Genomic DNA, 21,706 nt, shown 5'->3' with positions numbered 1-21,706 from the left:
AAACACATGAGAAAATTTTAGCATTATGAAATTTATATAGAGACCAATCATAGACCCTGGGACGTGTACTTGGTCTTTCTTAACATGATTTTGCTGTTAATTTTTCCCATTTAGACACATGATGATCTGTGACAATATTACTGAACAGTTTAAATATATATGCATTTTTGCAATGGAATTACATGTATGCCACGACAGTACAATATCAGATGGCAAGTAAATGGTGTTAATACTCTGTTTGTGCTATATATTAGACGCTGAATTCAGACACAAGGATCTGTGACAAAATTATTGAATATTGTAAATCTGTGTGCAATTTTTCAATGGAATTACATTACATGAATGAATGAATTGCATGCCACGATGGCATCATAGTAAATGGTGTTGATATCTTATTCATGATATACATTAGACATGAATAAACGTATATGTGCCAATGCATTGTTCTCTGAAAAAGTAAAATACCGTAAAACCCAGCATTAATGCGACCCGCTATTAACACAATCCAATTTTTAGGGCCCCAATTGTCACTTATAGTGGGGTTCCACTGTATTACCGATTATAAAAATAGTTATTATTGCTTTCCTATTTGTGTAAGATAAGTAGGATCATAAGTAACGTTTTGTCAATTTTGGTCCATATTGGCTACCATGGAATTAAATTCCAAGTGTAACCGTGTAAGGACATGTGTGTCACTATCAGTATATGATTTACAATCATCAAATGGTACACTGAATATTTGTTATCAAAGCCAATGCAGGTATAGTAAGTTTGACTGGAGTTTTTTATGATCAATATAATTGCATGAACTTTACAAAAAGTGACGTTTATTCTTTTCCACTGTAAACCTGCACACAAAAATATTTGCATCCTTACTAGCTACAACTTTACCTCTGTAAACAACTGATAGATGGCGCATATCCAAAATTAATCGGAAAATCCTGTTTGCCGCCATAATAAAGAACCCGTGATAATACAGCGTTGGAGTATACAGTAAAATAATGATACATTAGTTTGAACTTCTCAGGCATTGAGCCAGGAACAAAATATAATTTGTTATAAAAAGTTTAGAATGATGGTCCCAAATTCAAAGAACAGTCAGTTATAGAAATATAGCGTTTTCAGGTTCAGTACCGTGTGTTCTGAACTAAAGGATTGCAAACACGATTTGTAAATTTGAGGCTGCCAATAACAGTTATGTTATATGCGTACTGTTTGTGTTATTAATTCCTCACATTTTATATTTTCAACCAATATTTTTGTTTTTTTACAGGACTGATTCAAAGAAATGGGAGAATATCAAAGAGGCAATGATAAACAAGAAAATCAGTCAAGTGCTAAAACCATCATAAAATCAGTATATAGATGGATGGATTTTCAAAATTAAATGGACAATTTGGCAGTAAAGGAACCTTATGGGCATTCTTGATATTTGGACCTTTTAAAATTTTTAGTTGTATATGTTGAACAGATTAAAAATAAAATGTATACTTATATTCTGTAATATTTGCTTCATTATTGTTGGCCTGATGTTTTATGGAGGTGTCTGAGGATACCTTGGACAATATGTCCTAGGAATCCTCGGATGATATGTACTACGAATCTTTGAATGATATGTCTGAGGAATCTTTGGAGAATATGTAAGAGGAATTCTCAGAATGTTTGAAAACCATGAACATGTCTAAGGATTCCTAGGAAACCTCAGAGTATTGGTTTAAAAAAATGTTTGACAATAAAAACTTTGGACAGTGGTTGGAGAAAAAAAATTCTTCGACTAATACCTCAGAAAGTCAGCAACCAATACTCTGAGGTTTTTCCTAGGAGCATTTGTGCAAGGTTTCCTAGGAAACCTCGGAATATATACAGCCGGGAGTATACAAAAAATATTCAGATACTTTACCATGTGTGGATAAAAAGTGTGAAAGGCAAGACTTACATGTCAATTTGAGTATTGTCTGTGGTGGGAAAGGTTGTTGCCATTACGTGAGTTAAAAAATAAACAATGAAGATTATGTCAAGTTGAGATGTAGCATGAAGTCACTGACCTCGATGACATTGGAACTGCACTTTCTGAAACAGAACTGGAGATCATTAAAGCCAAAGTGTAGTTTATGAACTTTTTAGTAAACATAATGCTTCATGCATCAGACCACACTTCTATACTCAAATGCATGCTTTCCAATTCAAAAATAGCAGTACATGACATTTCATTAAACCTGACTGAAAATTGGTGTGACTAAGGATATATATCAACTGAAAAAGTCTTTTTAGGGTTTGCAGGTCTGCAGATAGCTCAGGTGGTACAGCTAGAATTGCTGTTAAGGCAAGGCTGAATTTCATGTCCAAATCAAGTACATGTAGTGCATTATTTTTTATTATGACTCGTATTTTAGCTTTTAACAAATTCCACCTATTGTACACATCTTCTGCATATTCTCTGTTCATCAAGCATGCAGCATTTCCTCTGACATGTGCCACAGACAACTCAGAGCAACAACTGGTTTGATCAGCCATTTATGTATTCACAGAAAACAACCCATTTAGTAATGTCAAGGTCATGTTCAGGCTCAAAGAACAAACAAAATTTTATGTAAAATCTTTTCTTTTCCTCTTAAGTAAAAGTTCAACATACAAACCTTATCTGTTTGGTGCTGACAAGGAAAAATAATAATACTGTACTAATAAAGTTTTGTGAGATTTTACATTTTAGAAATTGAATTTCATTTCTACCACTAGTAGGGCAGGCTGGGTCCATTTTATTGGTTTTTCATGGATATTGGCATTACATATAAGTATCATAAACTTTATTAAACCATATATTTTGGTGGTGGTGGTAAGGGATTGTTTCAAGGTGAAATGTTTGCTCATTATTCATTACACATTCTAAATACTGATGAAGGGACATGCCTTATGAGCATTACAACATTAGCTCTTAAAAGCAATTTATTTTGACCTACATTTATTTCTCACATTATTGGCTAGAGTAAATTTAAACATTAAATTTCTTTTCAAAGTATCAATGATGGTAGAATTTTAAATTTGGGAATGTAAGTCTATAATTACATTTCGGAGGTAGATAAGTTCCATTAGATTTAACAATTCCTGGGAAAGCGGGTCATTATAGTTAACACTTTTCATGTATCCACTGCTAGCATCAGGTGGTATGTTGGTTTGGTCCTCTTTTCATCTGTATACTTTACATCCTTCCATCCAAAGAAACTAATTAGTAGAGTTTTTTGTTTTTAGCTGAGCAAAATACTAATGCAGAGGGTTTTTAAGTAATTTGATTCGGTAAGTGTTCTCAGAGAAATATAATTTACTAAAAAATTTGCTTTCTCCTTTGAATACGTTACTCAATCACATCATGTTAGGAGAATAAAAGGAGGAGGGGATGCTGAGCATCTGACCTCTACCTCGGGTATCCTTATGGGGGATGAGTGGTTGGATTCCTCATATTAACCCATTCTCCTAACAGCACAAGCAACACAGCCTGGGATCCCTTGATCTAGGACTCGTATATGGTTGAGAAGATGAAGTTGAAATCTGTTTGAGACCTTGCCGGTAGCTTCTCATGGGTCGATCTTTCCGGGATTTTTCTTTGTTCTTCCTCCACCATTTATACTGGCCACCATGTATAGCCTATCTTATGCTGAAAAATGGCATTAAACCCTATAACAGCAACATCATCATCATCCACGAAACAAGGGCTTGAAGGGTGATGTATTGTTTTCTGGCCTTGACCGAAAGGAAGAGACATTTGCATGTGCCACAACTTGTCTCAGTGTGACTGAGTATTGCTTGAGGGTGCAGACAGGATCTTTTATGGCTGCCACTCTCAGTTTGTCTATAGGAGAGAGGATGAATGACTACAAGTTGGTTACCTACCGACAGCAACCAACTCTTGGCAACTAAGCCTGGTTGTGTAAGGAGGAATACCAATCCATCCAAACTGAACTGAAGATAGTTTGGATGCATGCGGAAGCTAAAGCAATCAGGAAGCATGTCTTGTATGATAGAAGTATTAGCGAAACATGAGCGAGAGGTTCAGACTTTGAGTTGAACCCAGTTAGAACCCCATTACTAATTCCACTTGGAAACAATGTTGTGGATTTTAGTCACTGAGGATCAAACTTGTCAAAAAGATACAAGATTTGTATCATGCTCAATGTTACATCTGCCACGATGTCTGAATGTGTCAGAGATCATATATCCATGGCTGCTGTTCTCGTCTGGCTATGAAAGAATGAGCAGGGATGCTTGTTTGACTACCAACAGAAGGTAACCTGTTCTGAGCTACGATCTGAACTGAACTGAATGTAATTTGGGTGATCATAAAGTGATCATGCAGCCCTCTTACCTTGTATATGGAAGCCAAGGCTATCAGTAAACATGGTCTGTATGATAGTGATGTGTAGGCTAGAAGTTAAAGGGGTTCGAATTGAGCCATGTTGAAACACCAGATTGGATCCCTTTGGAGATGAACAAGGGAAATTGGTCAGAGAGACCAGTATTGTTAAAATGATCCAATAGGTCTCTAACCCACCCAAACATGTTGCCATGATGCCAGAATACATCTAATATCACGGGGCAGTAGCAATTGGGGTCTGAATGTTTCTCCTCTAAGAACACAGCCAGAGAAAGTCTGCCAGTTATGGGATAGAGGCACACAGATGGGCAACATATATATATATATATATATATATATATATATATATATATATATATATATATATATATATATATATATATATATTCTTTCCACAAATGAAGATTTGAATTGTCAGACTTGCAAAGGCTGTCCTGGTAAGAGCAGAGAGTGTAGAAGAAGAGGGTGGTTGAATAGGTGGCCAGAATCTTCCTGGGGGTATTATCATTAGGAAAAGTAGATCGGTGATACACGGCTTGTCCCTGCCAAGAGGGGCTATCATAATCATCTTCCCATTCTGACCCTGTAACTTTAGTACCCTAGGTGGGGTGGCAGAAACCCACAACCCCTCCTAAATGGCTGACAGTGCATCCCATGACCCAAGCTGTTGTGCCTGGAACTGGGGAGACGAAGGTTGGTAGCTTTTGATGCCACCTCATTGCCAAGAGGTCAATTATTGGATACCCAAGTGATGACCATTTGATGGAGGGGCCATTCTGAGTGAAGGACATGACCACCTCTGGATTGAATCTCGGCCAAGCCACTGATGCAGCCAGAAGATGTCTGATTGTATGTTGATATGGAAGTTGTTGTACCCTCATAAAAAATGCCAAATCAGTGCACACTGGACAAGTGGTTTGGTACCTCTCTGTTATCAGACCATCATCTCCCCAGGTGCGATCAATGATGTGAAAGGCATTGATGACAACCCTCATTTCCAAGATGTTTATGCTTAGAGGGCGTTTCCCAGGTGTCACTGACAGTAATGAAGGTCAGCAATGGGTGGGCACTCCCAGCATGCACACAAGCAGTGGTACTTCACATTTTGCCTGATGTTCTTCAGTGGGATTTCAATTGTCAGCCAACCTGGATTGCCCCACTGATGTGGGAATGATTGAATTTCAGGAGTGAATTAATAATGGTGTGGCAGTAAGTGGAAATGGGAAACTAGTGATCGATGTGGCGGTAGGGACATGAAAGCATGCATATGTCAGATTAAGATTGATGGCATATTCGCCTGTCTCACGGAGAGGTGGGATGACCTCACATCCCAATCTTTAATAGGGTGAGGAGACTAAAGTCAATGATGGGCCTCCACCTATTGTTTGCATTGTGAACATCAACAGTCCTGAATAAAACATTGGGGAATGTGGCCTCAGCACAAGCTCCCAAAACCTTTTATGACCGACCGTATTCTCTGTTGTCAAATGGCATCCATCTCCTGATCTGACAGTGCATTTGTGTAGAGGGGTGATAGGATTGTTGATGAATGAAACCCAAATCCCATCTGACCTGGTTTAGCCCCTCCCCATTTCTGAGGGAACAGGGAGGTCCAGTTAACTTGAAATCAGTTTCATACTTCCACTGTACTATTGTATCATATGGATTGATGTGAGTGCACGTGACTAAGAAGGTCCCCATTTTTGAGGCTACTGAAAATTCCTTCACACTGATGGGGACTGAGTGGTTCCAAACGCCCATGTGGGTGCTCTTTGGCTATCTAAAAATAAGCAGGTAAGCTGTTTTTCGTCTTTAGTAGGGCTGGACGTGCAAGGTATCTGGCTAATATTCCTAAAATAATGTTATTGGTTAATGAAGGAGAAATGAAATGTGGTATGTATGCATAATAGAGATAAACCGCTTAGATTTTCAGACAATTTCAGCAATTCATTTTTTTATGAAGACAAATGAAATTTAAAGGTAAGTTTGTGTGCATATTTATTTTTGGCTTGGACTTTTCAGTCTGTAGTGGGGGCATAAGTTTTACACTATTCTAGTTTACTTGGTAATGATTTTAATGAAACAATGCATGTAACTTCATCTGTTTGGGAGTGCAAAGGGTAGAGTTGAAGATACAGTCATACAGTAGAAGGCCTTTTTGACTTGTATTTTAGGCATTAGCAGCCAGTGGAATTATTACAGGTAGAGAGATCTGTTTTCATGGCCATACCTCTGGTTTACTCTTGATATTCAGATGTTTAAAACATACCTGCAGTGGTTGAACATTTTTCTACAGGTTGAGGAGGAAATTAAAGCAAATCTGCTTAAAAAGTGCATGGGTACTACTACTAATGAAGTTCAAAAACATAATTAATAGTACATTCAGATTAGCTATTGTTACTAACCAAAGAAATAGATGAAAAAGCATTGTTGTTCTAAATTGTTAAATATATATTGTTATCATCCAATAATTTTCATCTGGTCTTGATGCATTTTACATTATTGGAATAAAGTTCTGTAGTTATAGCTTTGTATTTGTATGACTAATGCTAAACTTTAAATTCTGTTCATATTTTTACAGACATTTAAAAGTTGCTTGGAGGTCTTTTTTTCCACATGGGTATTTGTAGCTCAAGCATCTTTGAAGTCATGTCTTTGCTATTAAATGTCATGAAGTTGTTTAATGATCATTTATAGAAAACAATCAGTCCAGCATACAGTGCAAGTCATCAACTGGCTCCTTTTATCTTGAATGTTTATTTTAAAATAAAATCTCATTGTTAGCCATATTTTTTCCCTCATAAATTCTACTTGATATATTACACAATTTGAGCAAAATTAACAATGTAAATTTGTAGTTTTAAATTTAAATGTCAATATAATCTTGTGACATGTGATCAATCCTCTTCTAACAAAACAAGTACCCTTATGATTAGAAGCACTCTTAATGCCCCATCTCTGTAAAAAAAATTTCTGGCTGGAACACTGTTCTTGCATTTTCACATTAATTACAAGTAATAACCTATGTATTAATGTTACGTAAAATGGACCTCACTATTTCTGTGGTAGATTGATAGCGTTTTATTGTAGCAATTTGGTGTGATGAACCTTTTTGTTTTCTTCCTAAAGATTCGATCAGAGAGGAGTCAATGAAAATGAGCCCTGATGCCAGTTTTTATGATTATGGGACCTAAGACTTGAAGATTTTTCAAGTACTGATTATTGTGCCTGAAATGTATCTAAGACAATTTTTATCTTTTCTTTTCAGGAATAACTAATGGGAAAATGGTATTTTAAGGAATTTCCTGATGTGATAAGCAATTTTATCCTGCAAGATTAATGTCACTGACATTAGAATGCATTGACAGCTGAAATTATGTTTGCGGTAGAATATTTTAATGTTGGTATTAAGTTTTTGTTTGTATAACAAAAATTTGAAAATACATCCATTGGCCAAGACATATAAGTACTAAAAAGATGCAGATAAAGGGAAAGGTTCCAAGTCCAACAGAGGCCATAACTCCATAAAATATTGCCCACAAAACTTTAAAAATGAAACAATTACTTTACAGTGTTTTGTATACAAAGCCTCATCTCAGATTTTATTTCAGTCCAAGAATTCCTTCTAAAGTTTTTTTAATATAAATCTAAGGGCAAAGTTCTTAGTTAAATGGGATCAAATATCTGTAAAATATAGCTTGAAGAAGAAAATCAATTTTGAACTTGGTCTTCAGGTAAAAGAGTGGTTCCCAACCATTTTAGGCCACAACCCTAATCAATATTTTTCTTAGCCTCACAACTACATTTCCACATTTCCTCAAAAAAAAAAAAAATATTCTGGCAACCGTTCAGAACATCCTCTCAACCTGGGGGTTGGGGACCACTAATGTAAAACCTAAATCCAAATTTGTTTTTAATCCATGAAATTGTTCAGAAGATATTGAGCAAAAACAAAATTGAAGGCAAAGTTCCAAATTAGACAGGAGGTATAACTTTGTTGAAGTTTGGCATAAATGATTGGTGATAATCAAACATGACATGGGAGGTGAGGTGAGGTGACACAGACATGGGTAACACTATATTCCCCCTGCCTTTGATATGCAGTTGCATAAAAATGTATATTAAAGAAGTGGTATGCATATTTATTCCTAAGTCCAGCAGATATTAACAGCTTTTAAAATTAGACTTGAAAGGGATTTATCAAATAGTATGTTGAACCTGTTGGAGTGACTTGAATGATTTTTTAAACAACAAATTTATTAAATCCAGTTTTTGCAAAACTTTGACACAGGTCTTTGTAGATACATATATGTTCACATAACATTAACGAATGATCAATGCTGAAATGTTAGATTCCTGATATTACCTTTTTTCCCCCTTAAAATAATGATATTCTAATACATTGTTGTTTTTATAGTTCTTTATTATTGTACTAGTCTACAACCAATGATTTGTAAAAATTTGTGAATATTCCTGTACTGACTTACTGGCATAAACTGTATTGATTGCAAAAATATTTTGATCTATATGTACCAATTGAAGACATCCATCTCGGTCAGCAGTCATCAAAATAATCATCCAAGATTTCATTAACGCGTTTTTCAGATGTTGAAAAGTGAGTAGAAATAACATCCTGTAAATTCTTTAAAGCTGCTTGAAATTTTCATGGACAAAAGAGCTCTACATCCTGTCCTCTCTTTTGCCAACAAAAGAGCAGAGTTGGACTTGCAGCCTTGAAACTTGCCAAGGTGGGCCATTCCAACCCTGCAAAAGTGTGTACAACATTAATTAATTAATCTTTACCATATTATGGCAGATCAGTCTTTATACAAGGGGTTGTACATGGCCTATGCAGCTCCATCTTAAACAAGTACTGCCATACAACTGTTGTATATGGCAATAGCTGATTTGTTTTTGATGTTCTACACAAGCGATAAAATAACTGATTGGGCAGTTACATGAACATAACGATATATCATACAAGATTAGTTAATAAATACTTCATTAAGTTGATGGTTTCCATGGTTCACCTGTTTGCATAGTCCATGGCCAAGACAAACTGACCTTGAACTTGTAACAAATTCGAAAAGAAAGACACATTCCCAGCATGTTAAACATGCCTGGCTACATCTGATTTGAGTAAAAGAAGGACATTAGAGAGAAAAAAATAAGTATCAAACTAAGATTAGTTTCAATCAAAAGAATCACAAACTCAATTTCTGACATTTACATATTAATTAACAAAAAGCTTTATGCTACAAGTCATGTTACCTAATAAATATTGCAATCTCAATTACATATTAACTATTTGTTCTGTGATAAGCTTCTAGCTTACATTAACATTTCATAACAATTTTACTGCTGTACAATTGCAATTGCTAATAAAAGTTGATGAATACATAATAGCCTTGCTATTTTTGTGACAAGCAACACTTGTGGCTGCAATAGCAAATGTTACAGTTTATGCATGTACATTGTAAGTTTGTTGCTGGAGTATAACCGTCCTTATAAGAACCTTGTCGCCTGAATGCTGATTGTCATTAGTTGTGGCAGCATTTAACACAGCTGTATGAACACTAATGTAAATATATATACACACACATTTTCAGTGATATTGGAATGTTTTTGGCCCTCTCTGCTGTCCATCCATTGACAAGATTCACCTAAAGCACGTGATGGTCACACAACTTAAGAAAAAATTAGTTTCATAAAGTGATGGCAATTTGAATAATATAAATAACACAACTGGCAGATGGCAAACAGTCATTTCTGTGGCTAACAAATGCTTTCTGTACTTGTACTAGTGATGGACTTAGAACATTTGTTCTCGGACTCGTCTGATTTGGTGTACAGATATGTCATCTGCCTTAGTGATTTTTTTCAGATGGTGTACTGTAAAATGTCAGTGACAAAAGATAACTAAACTGCATTGCATATTGATTCTAAAAAAATATGGATAAACAGATATCCAAATAAATACAACAAATTTTGTTTTTAGATTGAAGTATTTGAGACATCCTACACTAGTTTATATTGTGTATAAAGTTTGAAGTCGTGCACTGGGGAAATTTGCTTACTCATATAAATACTAATATTGCCAGTAATTGGATAAAACTCCTAAATCTCTAATCCATGATATGTAGCTCAGTTTTGTCCATTCAAAACTGATTTGCTTTTTAGATAAACTGATCAGACTTGAAATGAGCTGCATGATATTCTTTTCTTTACGGCATCATTGAAGGATTAAAAGTACAGATGTTTTTCAGGTTTCTATCATCATTATCAATTACATCAGTGGTTCTCAAACTTTTGTTTTTGTGGGCAACTTGAACATTGCTGAGCATTATTGTAAAGCACTTTGCATTAAATTGCCACATATATAAAAATAATTAATTCTACAGAATAAAAGCATACAACTTGTTATTTAATATAAGTAGTCTTTCCTTTCTAATGCAAAGGATGTGCTTATGTTTTGGGGTTTCTTTTACAGCAAAGTGCAGATTCTCAAATGTTCTAGAACCTTTTGGCAGATCACCTAAATGGTGATCTGTGGAACAGTTTGAGAACAACCAATTAACAATGTTCATCTAAACTTTGATGAATTAGTTTGACAGCTCATCCAATTTAAATGGAAATATATTTCTGCCTAAATTTGACTTTATACATACAACTTAAACATGCAGCTGTACTTCAGTTTTAACCTTAGTGTACAATGTTTGGTTGATAACATTTTTAAAAAGGGGATGAATTGAACCATCAGCTGCATATGAAAACGGATGCAAAGGGATTTGTCCGTTTGATGTGTGAAAAGGAAACTCTGAACACAATGTAACTTGTGATAGTAAATGATATCCAGTGCTTCAGTGATTAAAATAATGTGCTTACATACAAATAAATATTGATCAGTTAAGTTTTTGTTCCTCATATGTTGCAGATGGAATAAAAGTTCTTTTATTAACAGAATAACAAGGATATGTGTCCAGTTTTATTACATTTGGATATAATGGTTCCTCTTTGCACTCAGGAAAATATATTTTTAAATTCTCTTTGGTAGAAATAATTTTTTAAAAATTTATTTCTAAAAATGGCTCAAATGTTCTATTTTCAACAATTATTTATCCCATCTGTTGTAATACCAATTAATTATCCAAACATAAGCTCCGGAAAATCTCTTCTTTTGCTAACATTGGAAATGGGAACTTTACTGAATATAAATGAAAACAAAAAATTCTCTTTGCAAGAGGTGTAATTTTTAACTCACCTTACCATGGGTCAGAATGTCTATTTTGCACAATAATCAGTAGGACTTCATATATTTTTTGAGAAAAATTGTCAAGTGATACCCACTTTTTATTCATTATTTCCACCATACATAATCACTAAACATGGAAAAACTGGTGATCTAATTGTACCCTCCATACCCACAACAGTTAGATAAAACATTAAACATTACCACATGTATATATGTGTAAGTGGTGGAAATCAACATAATATGGAAACTTGAAGTTGGGCTTGAAAAATCAAGATATAACAATATTGCACCTATGGTGTTACTGAAAGAGAATACCAAATTTAAGTGTACATCAGTGGTTCCCAACCTTTTTAGGCCATGACCTAAAAAAAAACCCAATCTGAGCATCATGTCCACATTTTTATAAGTTTTGCCACCCTCAAAAAAATGTATGGTGACCCTTTGCAACCCTCCAGAATGTCCTTGCAACCCTGATTTGTGTCATGATCTGGGGGTCAGGAACTACTAGTGAACATTTATTGAATTAGACCAATAAATAGCAAAAAATTCAATTAAATTGTGGGGAAAAGTATACATGTATGCATATTTTTGCATATTATTCATAGATTTAGGTGTACACAGACTAACTATTCAAGAAAATTAAAGCCCAAGAGTACAAATTACAAGTCATTGCTTTAGGATATGGAACTTGTAGTCCATATTTTAACTTTAATTTATATAGCCCTTTATATTTAAACTTTAATTGCTGCCTTTACCCTCTTCAGATGAGTATTAATACTGAACTGTTCATCTGCAAGAAGAGACAACATCTATGAATCTGTCCTGCATCAGTTTCTATTCTCCCCCCTTCAAATGTTTCATTCTACCTGCATAAAATACTACTATTGGAACATGGAAGACACTTTGCAATTATCTGGTGTTTAAAATCAAATCCATTGGTGATAGAGGCCCAGGCATAGTGTCAGCATTTAATGAAGATGAAGCAACACATTTACATATTAAATTGATAAGAAGAAGGCATACATGTTTATCATAAGCTAGCTCTGCTAGGTTGAATGTACATAACATAATCACTGCAAAATTTACTTGGATTCTAACAGATTTCATCTGATTTTCACAGGCATTCATACCAACAAAGAAATATCTTGACATTTAATTTTCACAGGCATTCACATAATAAAGAAAACAAGTCAAAATTAATCAAGAAACATGCAGTAGCAATAGGTTTGGATAATCAAGGTGTAGCTTGTATCCTAACTGAATTGACTCTAAATTAGTACAAACTGCATTAATACCTCATTTCACGCAAGCATTAGCAAACACTACTAAGAAATGAAAGCAGTCTATGCAAGACGATACCTGTCTTGGAAATTGCCTGGATCAACTCTCTCTTTTGGCCAAGTTGAACTCTGCTAGCAGCAATAGGTCGAAATTATGTAACAGTTGCCAAGCCACAATATTGGAGTATTTTAACAAATAAAATTTTTCAATTTCATCCAAACAGGTGTGTTTTAAATTTCACATATACGAGGTTATAAACTGTGATGGCCCCCAGGGATACATTTTTGAGATTTTGATCTGAGATTGTTAAATTTCTAAAATATCTTCACTGCTAAAAATCTCCTAATTACAGTATTCAATTATTTAAGTTGTAACTCTTGTGACCTAAGCTGTTACTTGACACAGAATCAAACTGTCTAAATATTTGGATGTTAAGAAAAAATGGGTAGGGAATCATGAGATATTTGGGGAATATGCTTTTAATTTACAGAAAATTATAATTCAAAGGAATGTTTTGTAACAATAGAACATGGCCTATTTGATTATCAGCAAACCTATCAGGATTTGCTCAAGATAGGATGCTATAAAAGATTACAATATGGTAAACAGTTGCCATCCATCATCAGAGTTAAGTGTACTCTGGCTAGCATTACTGCACGAATTTTACCGATTGGTACCCATAAATCTCCTTTGTAAAGCCTTGCTCGGTTATGATCCATTACCAATTCTAATTAAATTTTGGCCAAACTTCATTTTCAAGAAGCTACATCCAGAAAAAGGATACCTCGGTTTTCAAAAATTAATTAACTGAATCCCCTGAACTGGAATATTTTCATGCATTCATCCAGGAGCATTATTGCTGTACCATTACATCAATTGTGACCTATAAATACATATGCAGTCTTGCAATTTCCATGGAAATTTGGAATTGTCTGTATAAAAATATAACTCGAGCTATTGGTGATGTGTGCATCGTAAAGAGCATTGGTAACATCAATTTGCACAGGTGCCTTAACCTGAGAAACAGTTACAAGAATGGAGCATTCAGGGCCCATAACTACTCTAGTGGGAATGCTGTAAATCAAAATCATTCAAGATCTCAATATAAAGCTGCAGGTTAAGTATAACTGAAATCTGACAATCCATGGTCAAGTAATGCAGCAAAAACCAAAGTCCTGATGATGGATAATCCTCTTCTAAATCAAAGGTGGCTGGATGAAAGAGAGGGCTGTTTCAGGAAGTTTTACTGTCACATATCCTTTTATTATTTTGTACTCTCACTGCTCCTCTTCTTTCGAATATTGTTATTTTGTGTGAAAATATGATTTATAAGCATCAAGTCATGCTCTGGTGGCAAGGCTAAAAAATCTGTAACAGCAAGTCACAGCAGTCCATTATATAAGCAAGACATGTCGACTTAGTAGGACTTCAGTACTCCTGCAGCAGGCTGATGGCTTCAGCTGTCCTAGACCTTACAGAAGATGATTGATCTTTCAACAACATTATCAAAGCTGGAACAGAAAATGAACAAGATTGAACATGCTCTTGCATAGAATATACTGTTTTTCATACAGTATCCAAAAATTTGCAGTTGACCTCTTTCAGTTACTTGTTATGTGTGAGTACTTTGCTGCCATTGTTTACTGCAATAACAACAGCTACTACTACTACTACTAAAGCAAATGACATATGAATATGCTAAATGAATCTTTAGTTATGCCAGCTACTTATATGAAACTGATTGTGAAGGGCCACCAGTGTAATCAACAATTGCATAGCTCACCTCCATTTTCACTAGTCTCCAGTAATCGTAAATATTATCATGCTGAATATAAATCAGACAAAAGTGATCTTGGTCCCTTTTCCAGTCTTCTGTGCAATCTTTCATCATTACATTTGAACTTTTAATTTGAATATGGAGAATATTGTGCTGACATATTTTGAAAACACCTACCCCATCCACCTACTGTAATGGGACAAAAGAATAATCAAAACCCATTATTTTCTATCATCCCAAAGTAGAGGTAATATGCTGATAATGAACAAATTGGTATTCTTTTATAATTTTAAAAAAATTATAGTTCCTAAATCTTTTTGAAAATCTGTTGTCACTGTCTGCTCCTAGAGGTCAGATACTATTGGGTTAAGAACTCACAGTCTGTGAATATTCATTGAGTGACAGCTAGTAGTACATAGTTCCTGCATCTATAACTGATTAACCCACAGGTGAAGTCTCACATGAAAAGCATGTAGTACTCACCTAATTCCTATACTAACCTGCTGAGGGTAACATATCACAATATGTAATGTATAGTCTTTAATATGTAAAGTTTACCATTTACTATTAAAAATCAAAAACATTTATTCCTACTCCAACTGTCTTGGTCACATGGCTTCCAAGTGAGGATGTATATTAGGTCTATCATGGATGGATCAGTGATCATAAACACAAATACATGACCTTTCATTTTAAGAGCATTGTAGTAAGAGAGCTGCATCAAATTATTAGGTTTTATGATTGGAATAAACCCCACCAAAGACATGAACTTGTAAAAAAAAATTTGAACAAAGCCAATAAGTATGAAATATTGGTCACAAGGATGACTTCTGGCAAAAAGAATGTTGAACTTGCCAAAATGTAACCACAACTCACCAAATTTAATGATTCTAGGTAGTAGAGATGCCAATGGGTACTTGGGTACCCACCTGTTGGTAATAACCTGGGTAATGAACCAGGTACCCATTTTAAAAAAAGTTTTCCAAGTTCAAATCAGGACAAAGAATAATGATTACAGTTCGAGGCTCGTGTTGTGTGCACTTTTATTCATCATCACAGGGGCATGTATGGATGCTTAGAATTTACTTGTCATACATGTACTATATAATAATAAAAGGGAGGAAACTTCTCTCCCTTCTTGTGCGACCTATTTAAAAATTAACGCTGACATTTCAATCTAAACCATCCCAACTTCATGCCTGTCTATGGTTCATGCACCATTTTTCTCACGACCTAAACATGATTGTTTTGAGATCCTGATGACATCAACTGGGTCAATACCTTTCAACGATAGTGACTAAGTACTGATTAAAAAATATTCGATGAAATAAAATTTAAATACATACTACAATTCAAATAAACGAAAGCACAATAGAAATGTCCAGTTTAACTAATGCCATTTTTGCCTAAAGTTTGTGGCCCTGAAGCGCATGTTAACTATTCAAGTCAGGGCCATTGTTCACTTTTTTTTGTTTGTTTTTTTATTAGTGGCCCAAGACAGGTATTTTTGTCACCACAAAGGCAACACAAAAACTTGGTTACCATAACACTCACTTCATATACCATCTTACAAAAAAAATAAAAATGAAATGTACAACTATACAGAATGAAATTTTTTCAATGAAATATTTAAATATAAGGGAAATCATTGCTATTTAATAACACTGAAAATAATAAATCTAATAAAATTTCACCATGTGTGTAAATATGGCAATTTTTTCATTAATTTTATGAAACAGTTCCAACAAAACAGACAGGATTCTTGAATGTGAAACCACTTGTCATAAGATTCATTCTATTTTGATAGAGCTATAATGGACCAGTATAAACTGATAATAAATGGCACCAGATACAAAAATAAACGGGCTGTATCGTGATTGATGGATGTTATATGATTGAAATTTTTAGAGGGGAGGGATTTTGTTATACTTAAAAACATGCTGCACAAGACTGTCATTAATGGATGAACCATGTTAGGTCAAGGATACCACAAAAGTCATCATTTGTGGACTTTACATTTATTCTCAAAAGTTAATGCAGACATATAAACTAGTTAAAGCGAGTGTTATGCATAAAATTTTTGACATCTCTACTTGGTTGGACAGTATGCATATATGTCAAAAATTTATGAGGACATGAGCTAAATAAAAAATACTTTGGAAAAGATGAAATGTAGGTCACACTGAGTAGCATGTTGTAAGAGCACAGTAGTAATAGAGATGCATTTGGTCATCAATTTCATGATTACAGCATGAAGAATCCTTAGAATTGAACATCAAACATGAAATGAATATGGTCAATATTGACCTACTGCTGACAAAAGTAATGTTCATAAAGATGTACCCAAAGTTTCATGAATTTAAATATAGTATAATATGCAGAAAACATACCAACTATTATAAGGTCATGAGCAAAATGGAACAACGTAACCTAAGCCAGTAGCATGTGAAATATAGGTTACAGTGAACAGAATTGGGATGGGTAAGATACTTAGAAATATGGGTCACTGTGACCTACTCTTAAGATGAGTGTTAAGTACTTATCAAAATGCACCCTCTCACCAGGTTTCGCGATTCCAGATGTAGCAGTATTATACAGCAGATAAAGCCAATGTGGTCATACTGGCTGCCATGTTGAGCCTATCAGATGCTGGAAAATGGTGGTGTTGTTGTAGTTGTTGTTGCAGGGTTTAAGGCCATTTTTCAGCACACGATAGGCTATACATGGCGGCCAGTATTAATGGTGGAGGAAGAACCCAAGAAAACACTGGAAAGAACCACCGACCCTCGAGAAGCTACTGGCAAGCTTTCTCACATATCCACATTGGCCGAATCCGAGACTCGAACCTACGCAGACAGAGGTGAGATGGCAGTGATCCGCAATGGAGAGCGCTTTAGACCACTCGGGGCCCTCGGAAAATGGTGTTAAACCCAAAACAACATAAAGAAAAGTCAGTACAATGTGGTAAACTAACAGAGACATGTTCATTCATTTAACTTAATGATTCTAGCCTGAACAGTCACATGACCTCATCTCGTGTGGTCCCTTATGGTACAGAAGATTCAATGAAATCATATTCAAAGAATATCCCTACTGCATTTGGAGTCCAAATATATAGATCCTTGGCCCCACTTGTTTACAGTTTATTTACATTTTGGAAGTCTTCTGGTTCACAGAGTAAGACTATAAAACATACTTATAAAGCTATACTAATTATAGTCACCTATAATTCATAAACTTACCTGAACAAACATGTTCTTTAGAAATACCAGTCTGTCGTTCCTTTGGAAGATTTCCTAGCAGGTATCCTGAATAATAATAATAAAAATAATGATAATCCAGCTAAAACTGAAATAAATGGCGTAATAATCCTTTACTGGCCAAACCTGTGACCCGAAATTTGTGTCCTAAGATTTTACATCCATGAGACATTGCATTAAGTTTTAATTGGCATGCCTGATTAACACCGTGAACATTTACTTGTAAAATTAAATCAGCTTGGCAACAAGAAGGCCAGAACCTTAATGTTGATCTCACAAATGGAGGCATGACTGCTGTAAAATATAGGACCTCGGATGAAGGTCAAATGGTTGAGCAAGTGTATTTGAGAATAAATAGTCTTGCTTCATTATGATTCATCCCAAGTATGAACCAAATCTATCATGGATAAATCATTCACAAAGTATTACATTGTGAGACCTTTAATTGGACTTTCTGCATGAAAATGGACAAATCTAAAATGTTTAGAAGCACATTTACAACCCTAAAAGATTCTTCCAAATTAAGAGGTCGTTGTACAGTGCGTAATGTTATTTACTTAGTCACCTGCCATTTCTGTGGGAAACAATGTGTAGATGAAGCCAAATGCACACCTTAGGAACATCTGAAATAAGGAGACTCTAATGTTTTAACACTTTAACCAACTAGACCACAAAATAAATTGTGTTCAGTATCAGATTATGAGTAACAGAAATCATCCAATCTGATGCAGAGCTCTCCAGTAGCAACATTAACTGGAAAGATGGCAAACTTTGCTGGATACACCAATTTTAAAGTCTACATCTGGTAGAGATCAACATCTCTTTAAATGGAGCCCATGCATTATTAACAAATTCTATCACGGAGTTTAGGAAATATAAGCAAACAAAAACTTTAATCAAAACCTTAACAAACTTTTGATGTTGCCAATTCTGCCACTAGCTTTTCCTACTAACATAGGTTTCAATGACTTCTATGGCTCTCTTGCCCAATAACATGGGATCAATGACTGCTATGGCTCTCTTGCCCAACAACATGGGATCAATGACTGCTATGTAGCGCTTTCCCAATAACATGGGATCAATGATTGCCATGTCTCACTTTACTACTAACATGTGATCAATGACTGCTATGTCTCACTTTCCCAATAACATGGGATCAATGATTGCTATGTCTCACTTTCCCAATAACATGGGATTAATGATTGCTATGTCTCACTTTCCCAATAACATGAGATCAATGACTGCTATGTCTCACTTTCCCAATAACATGGGCTCACTGATTGCTATGTCTCATTTTCCCTGCAAACATGGGACAGATTTCTTGTCTTGGAAAGCAAACATAGGAGAATGGGCATTCAGGGGCCATAACTCCTTCAAGGTCTCAACACTATTAAGCTGCATGCCAAATATAGTTCAAATCAAACAGTCTCTGATAAAGTAATGCTGCAGAAACCAATATCAAGAGGACAGGCAATCAGGGGCCACAACTATTCAAAATATAATGTATAACACTTGAGATTAAATTTATTTAATGGTCTCATAAAGCTGCACACCAAAATTTGATTAAACTTATAAAAAAAACTTTCATAAAGTCATCTTGCAGAAGCCAAAATGATGATGATGGACAGACACAAATGGACAGTTGGGCACGATTACAAAGGGGTTCTGCTGAAATTTGATCAAGTGGGGCCCTAAGAAGAAACCTGCATTTGAAAACACATCCCCCCACCAAGTATTTTCACCATTATATCCCAAATATTAATACTTTTAGGTTGAAATTAACTATATATACTAGTCCCTTGTTTTATTGTGCCCAGATCAAAGGCAAACTTCTATAATGCAGAAGGAAGTAATTGGTGAATGAAAGCTCATTTTATCTTCAAAAATGGCAAATAATGTGTTGAAATTTGGAATGATCATGAAACTAGGAAACTTTTATTCTGAACTCATATATTTTGTAAGATTTTCTTTAAAAAATCTCTATAAACAGCACAGTAGATGATGAGACAAATACCAATTAATGAAGTCTTGTTGAGGGAAATTAATTTTTTAATTTTATTTCCTGAGTTTCAATGTTATCATCATAAATGTGATGTGCCCTCATCTATTAAATCATTAATACATTAACTGAGTGTCATGGTGATGCCCATGAGCACTACTTTGAGAATTAAGTGTTTTTTTCCAGAGGTTTTTCTGGCTTTGTATTGTCAAATGAGATATGAATGGTCCTTCAACAGGATGTGATAAACAGATTAGTTCTCTCCAACAAATTAAAGCAACAAGAACTGAACTGATATCTCATAACACCCAGGCACAAATCGACCATATTTCTTATTAAAATCACACACCAAACACAACTCCTCTGCCATGAATTTTAGCACTTAAGATGTCTATCCTCTATGTCTCTAACTACACAAAGAAACTGTAATCTTGACCACTGTAGTCTTGGCAATGAAAACAACCCATATCTACACATCTAAAATTATGTATTATAAGATGGAAGCCTAAATTGCTAAAAACTACTGGATTCTATTCTATGTCCATTGTAAGTAAGTGACATATTTTGCCAATTTTTTCACAAATAACCAAAGATTATAAAACAAATTATTTGCTGAAAGCATTTTTCCTATGCAAAATAGGAAAAAGGGCATCAAAAAAAATACAAGTACCTGCAAACAATGCTGCATTGCTCTTAACTTCAGGCCACATGCTTTTGAAAAAGGACACACAGCCCATGATGTAAAAGTTTACCTTGTCTGGAAAATCTTGAATCTGTTTAAAAGAAAAAACATAAAATGAAGACAGATTATCTACTTTTTCTTTGCCTTGCAGGTCAATTTCTCGTTGACCCAGAAATCTGCCACATAAGATCATATCAACTAGCTTTTAAAGTTATTTCTTTCCTCAAATTCCACTACCAACTCTAATTTCAGTCCATCAAAAATACAGATTAACTCCAATTATACCCTATTGTTCAAAGTCTTTATCTTAACTCATTAACCCCTGGAGGTTTTTGTTGTTTTTGCCTGAAATAAGAGTAGGAAACACATTTTGGGAACTATTTCTAAATACATTCCTAATAAATCGACTTCCACGAGATTTTCCATTAACCTTATGTTTAGTTGTGTCAGAAACATCATTTTTCATTGGCTATTTTGCTCGTACAAGAGCAGAAGGGTAAAAGTTGAAGTCCTTTTTTTTGCTTAATGGACCCATCATTTTGGTAGCATAAACATTTTCGGTAGAACGTCCAGATTAGTTGGTATCATTGTAGAGTTACATCAGATTATTTTGTATCATTGTAGAGCTACATCTGTCTACCTCTCTATAAGACTACCCACTTTAGTGTATTGTACATGACCTTGACGCTACTGCACTCGGCAGTAGGCTACTACCTCCTGACGCATAAATGTGGCACCAGGGGTTAATGAGTTAACAAGGATTTTGGAAACTTTTTACAAATTGTCAAGGAATGGCTAAATTTAAATTTATGTGCAATGTCAATGCACAAGGGATTAAACATGCAAGGAATATTCCAATTTGGTGATGTCATCAAAATGAACCCATTAACTCATTAACCCATAAAGGTTTTTGTTGTTTTTGCCAAAAATGTGAATAGGATTTCCCGTTAACCTAATGCCTAGTTGTATTAGAAACATCATTTTTCATTGCCTATTTTGCTCACACATGAGCCGAAGGGTAAAAGTTGGAGTTCAGGTGTTTTTATTGTTTCTTTTCTTAACGAATCCATCATTTTTATATCAAGGCCA

The 21,706-nt window shown here is 34.9% G+C and overlaps 2 protein-coding genes across 10 annotated transcripts in view; one reads left to right on the top strand and one right to left on the bottom strand.

Moving 5' to 3' along the window:
• The window catches only part of LOC149780858 (uncharacterized protein C18orf63-like), an 84,013-nt gene extending 74,244 nt beyond the window's left edge, over window positions 1–9,769 (top strand). For 2 of the 3 annotated variants that reach the window (XM_089937957.1, XM_089937955.1), the window contains one exon: window positions 1,274–1,496. In XM_089937957.1, the coding sequence (XP_089794083.1) occupies window positions 1,274–1,279 (6 nt within the window). In that variant the 3' untranslated portion in view covers window positions 1,280–1,496. Of the gene's footprint in view, window positions 1–1,273; window positions 1,497–7,634 lie in introns of those variants that run through there. The other variant, XM_089937956.1, reaches the window with a different exon arrangement.
• A 1,503-nt stretch (window positions 9,770–11,272) lies between these two features.
• LOC149780857 (maestro heat-like repeat-containing protein family member 1) overlaps window positions 11,273–21,706 on the bottom strand; it is a 172,993-nt gene continuing 162,559 nt past the window's right edge. For all 7 annotated transcript variants that reach the window (XM_089937944.1, XM_089937947.1, XM_089937945.1 and 4 more), the window contains 3 exons: window positions 20,606–20,708; window positions 17,919–17,984; window positions 11,273–14,410 (listed from right to left, as the gene is read on the bottom strand). In XM_089937944.1, coding sequence (XP_089794070.1) covers window positions 14,328–14,410; window positions 17,919–17,984; window positions 20,606–20,708 — 252 coding nt within the window. In that variant the 3' untranslated portion in view covers window positions 11,273–14,327. The remainder of the gene's footprint in view (window positions 14,411–17,918; window positions 17,985–20,605; window positions 20,709–21,706) is intronic.

Source organism: Sinohyriopsis cumingii, chromosome 16 (assembly GCF_028554795.1).
Source record: "Sinohyriopsis cumingii isolate HCF-2022 chromosome 16, ASM2855479v2, whole genome shotgun sequence".
NCBI lineage: Eukaryota > Metazoa > Mollusca > Bivalvia > Unionida > Unionidae > Sinohyriopsis > Sinohyriopsis cumingii.
This window is presented reverse-complemented; position numbering and strand designations above follow the sequence as displayed.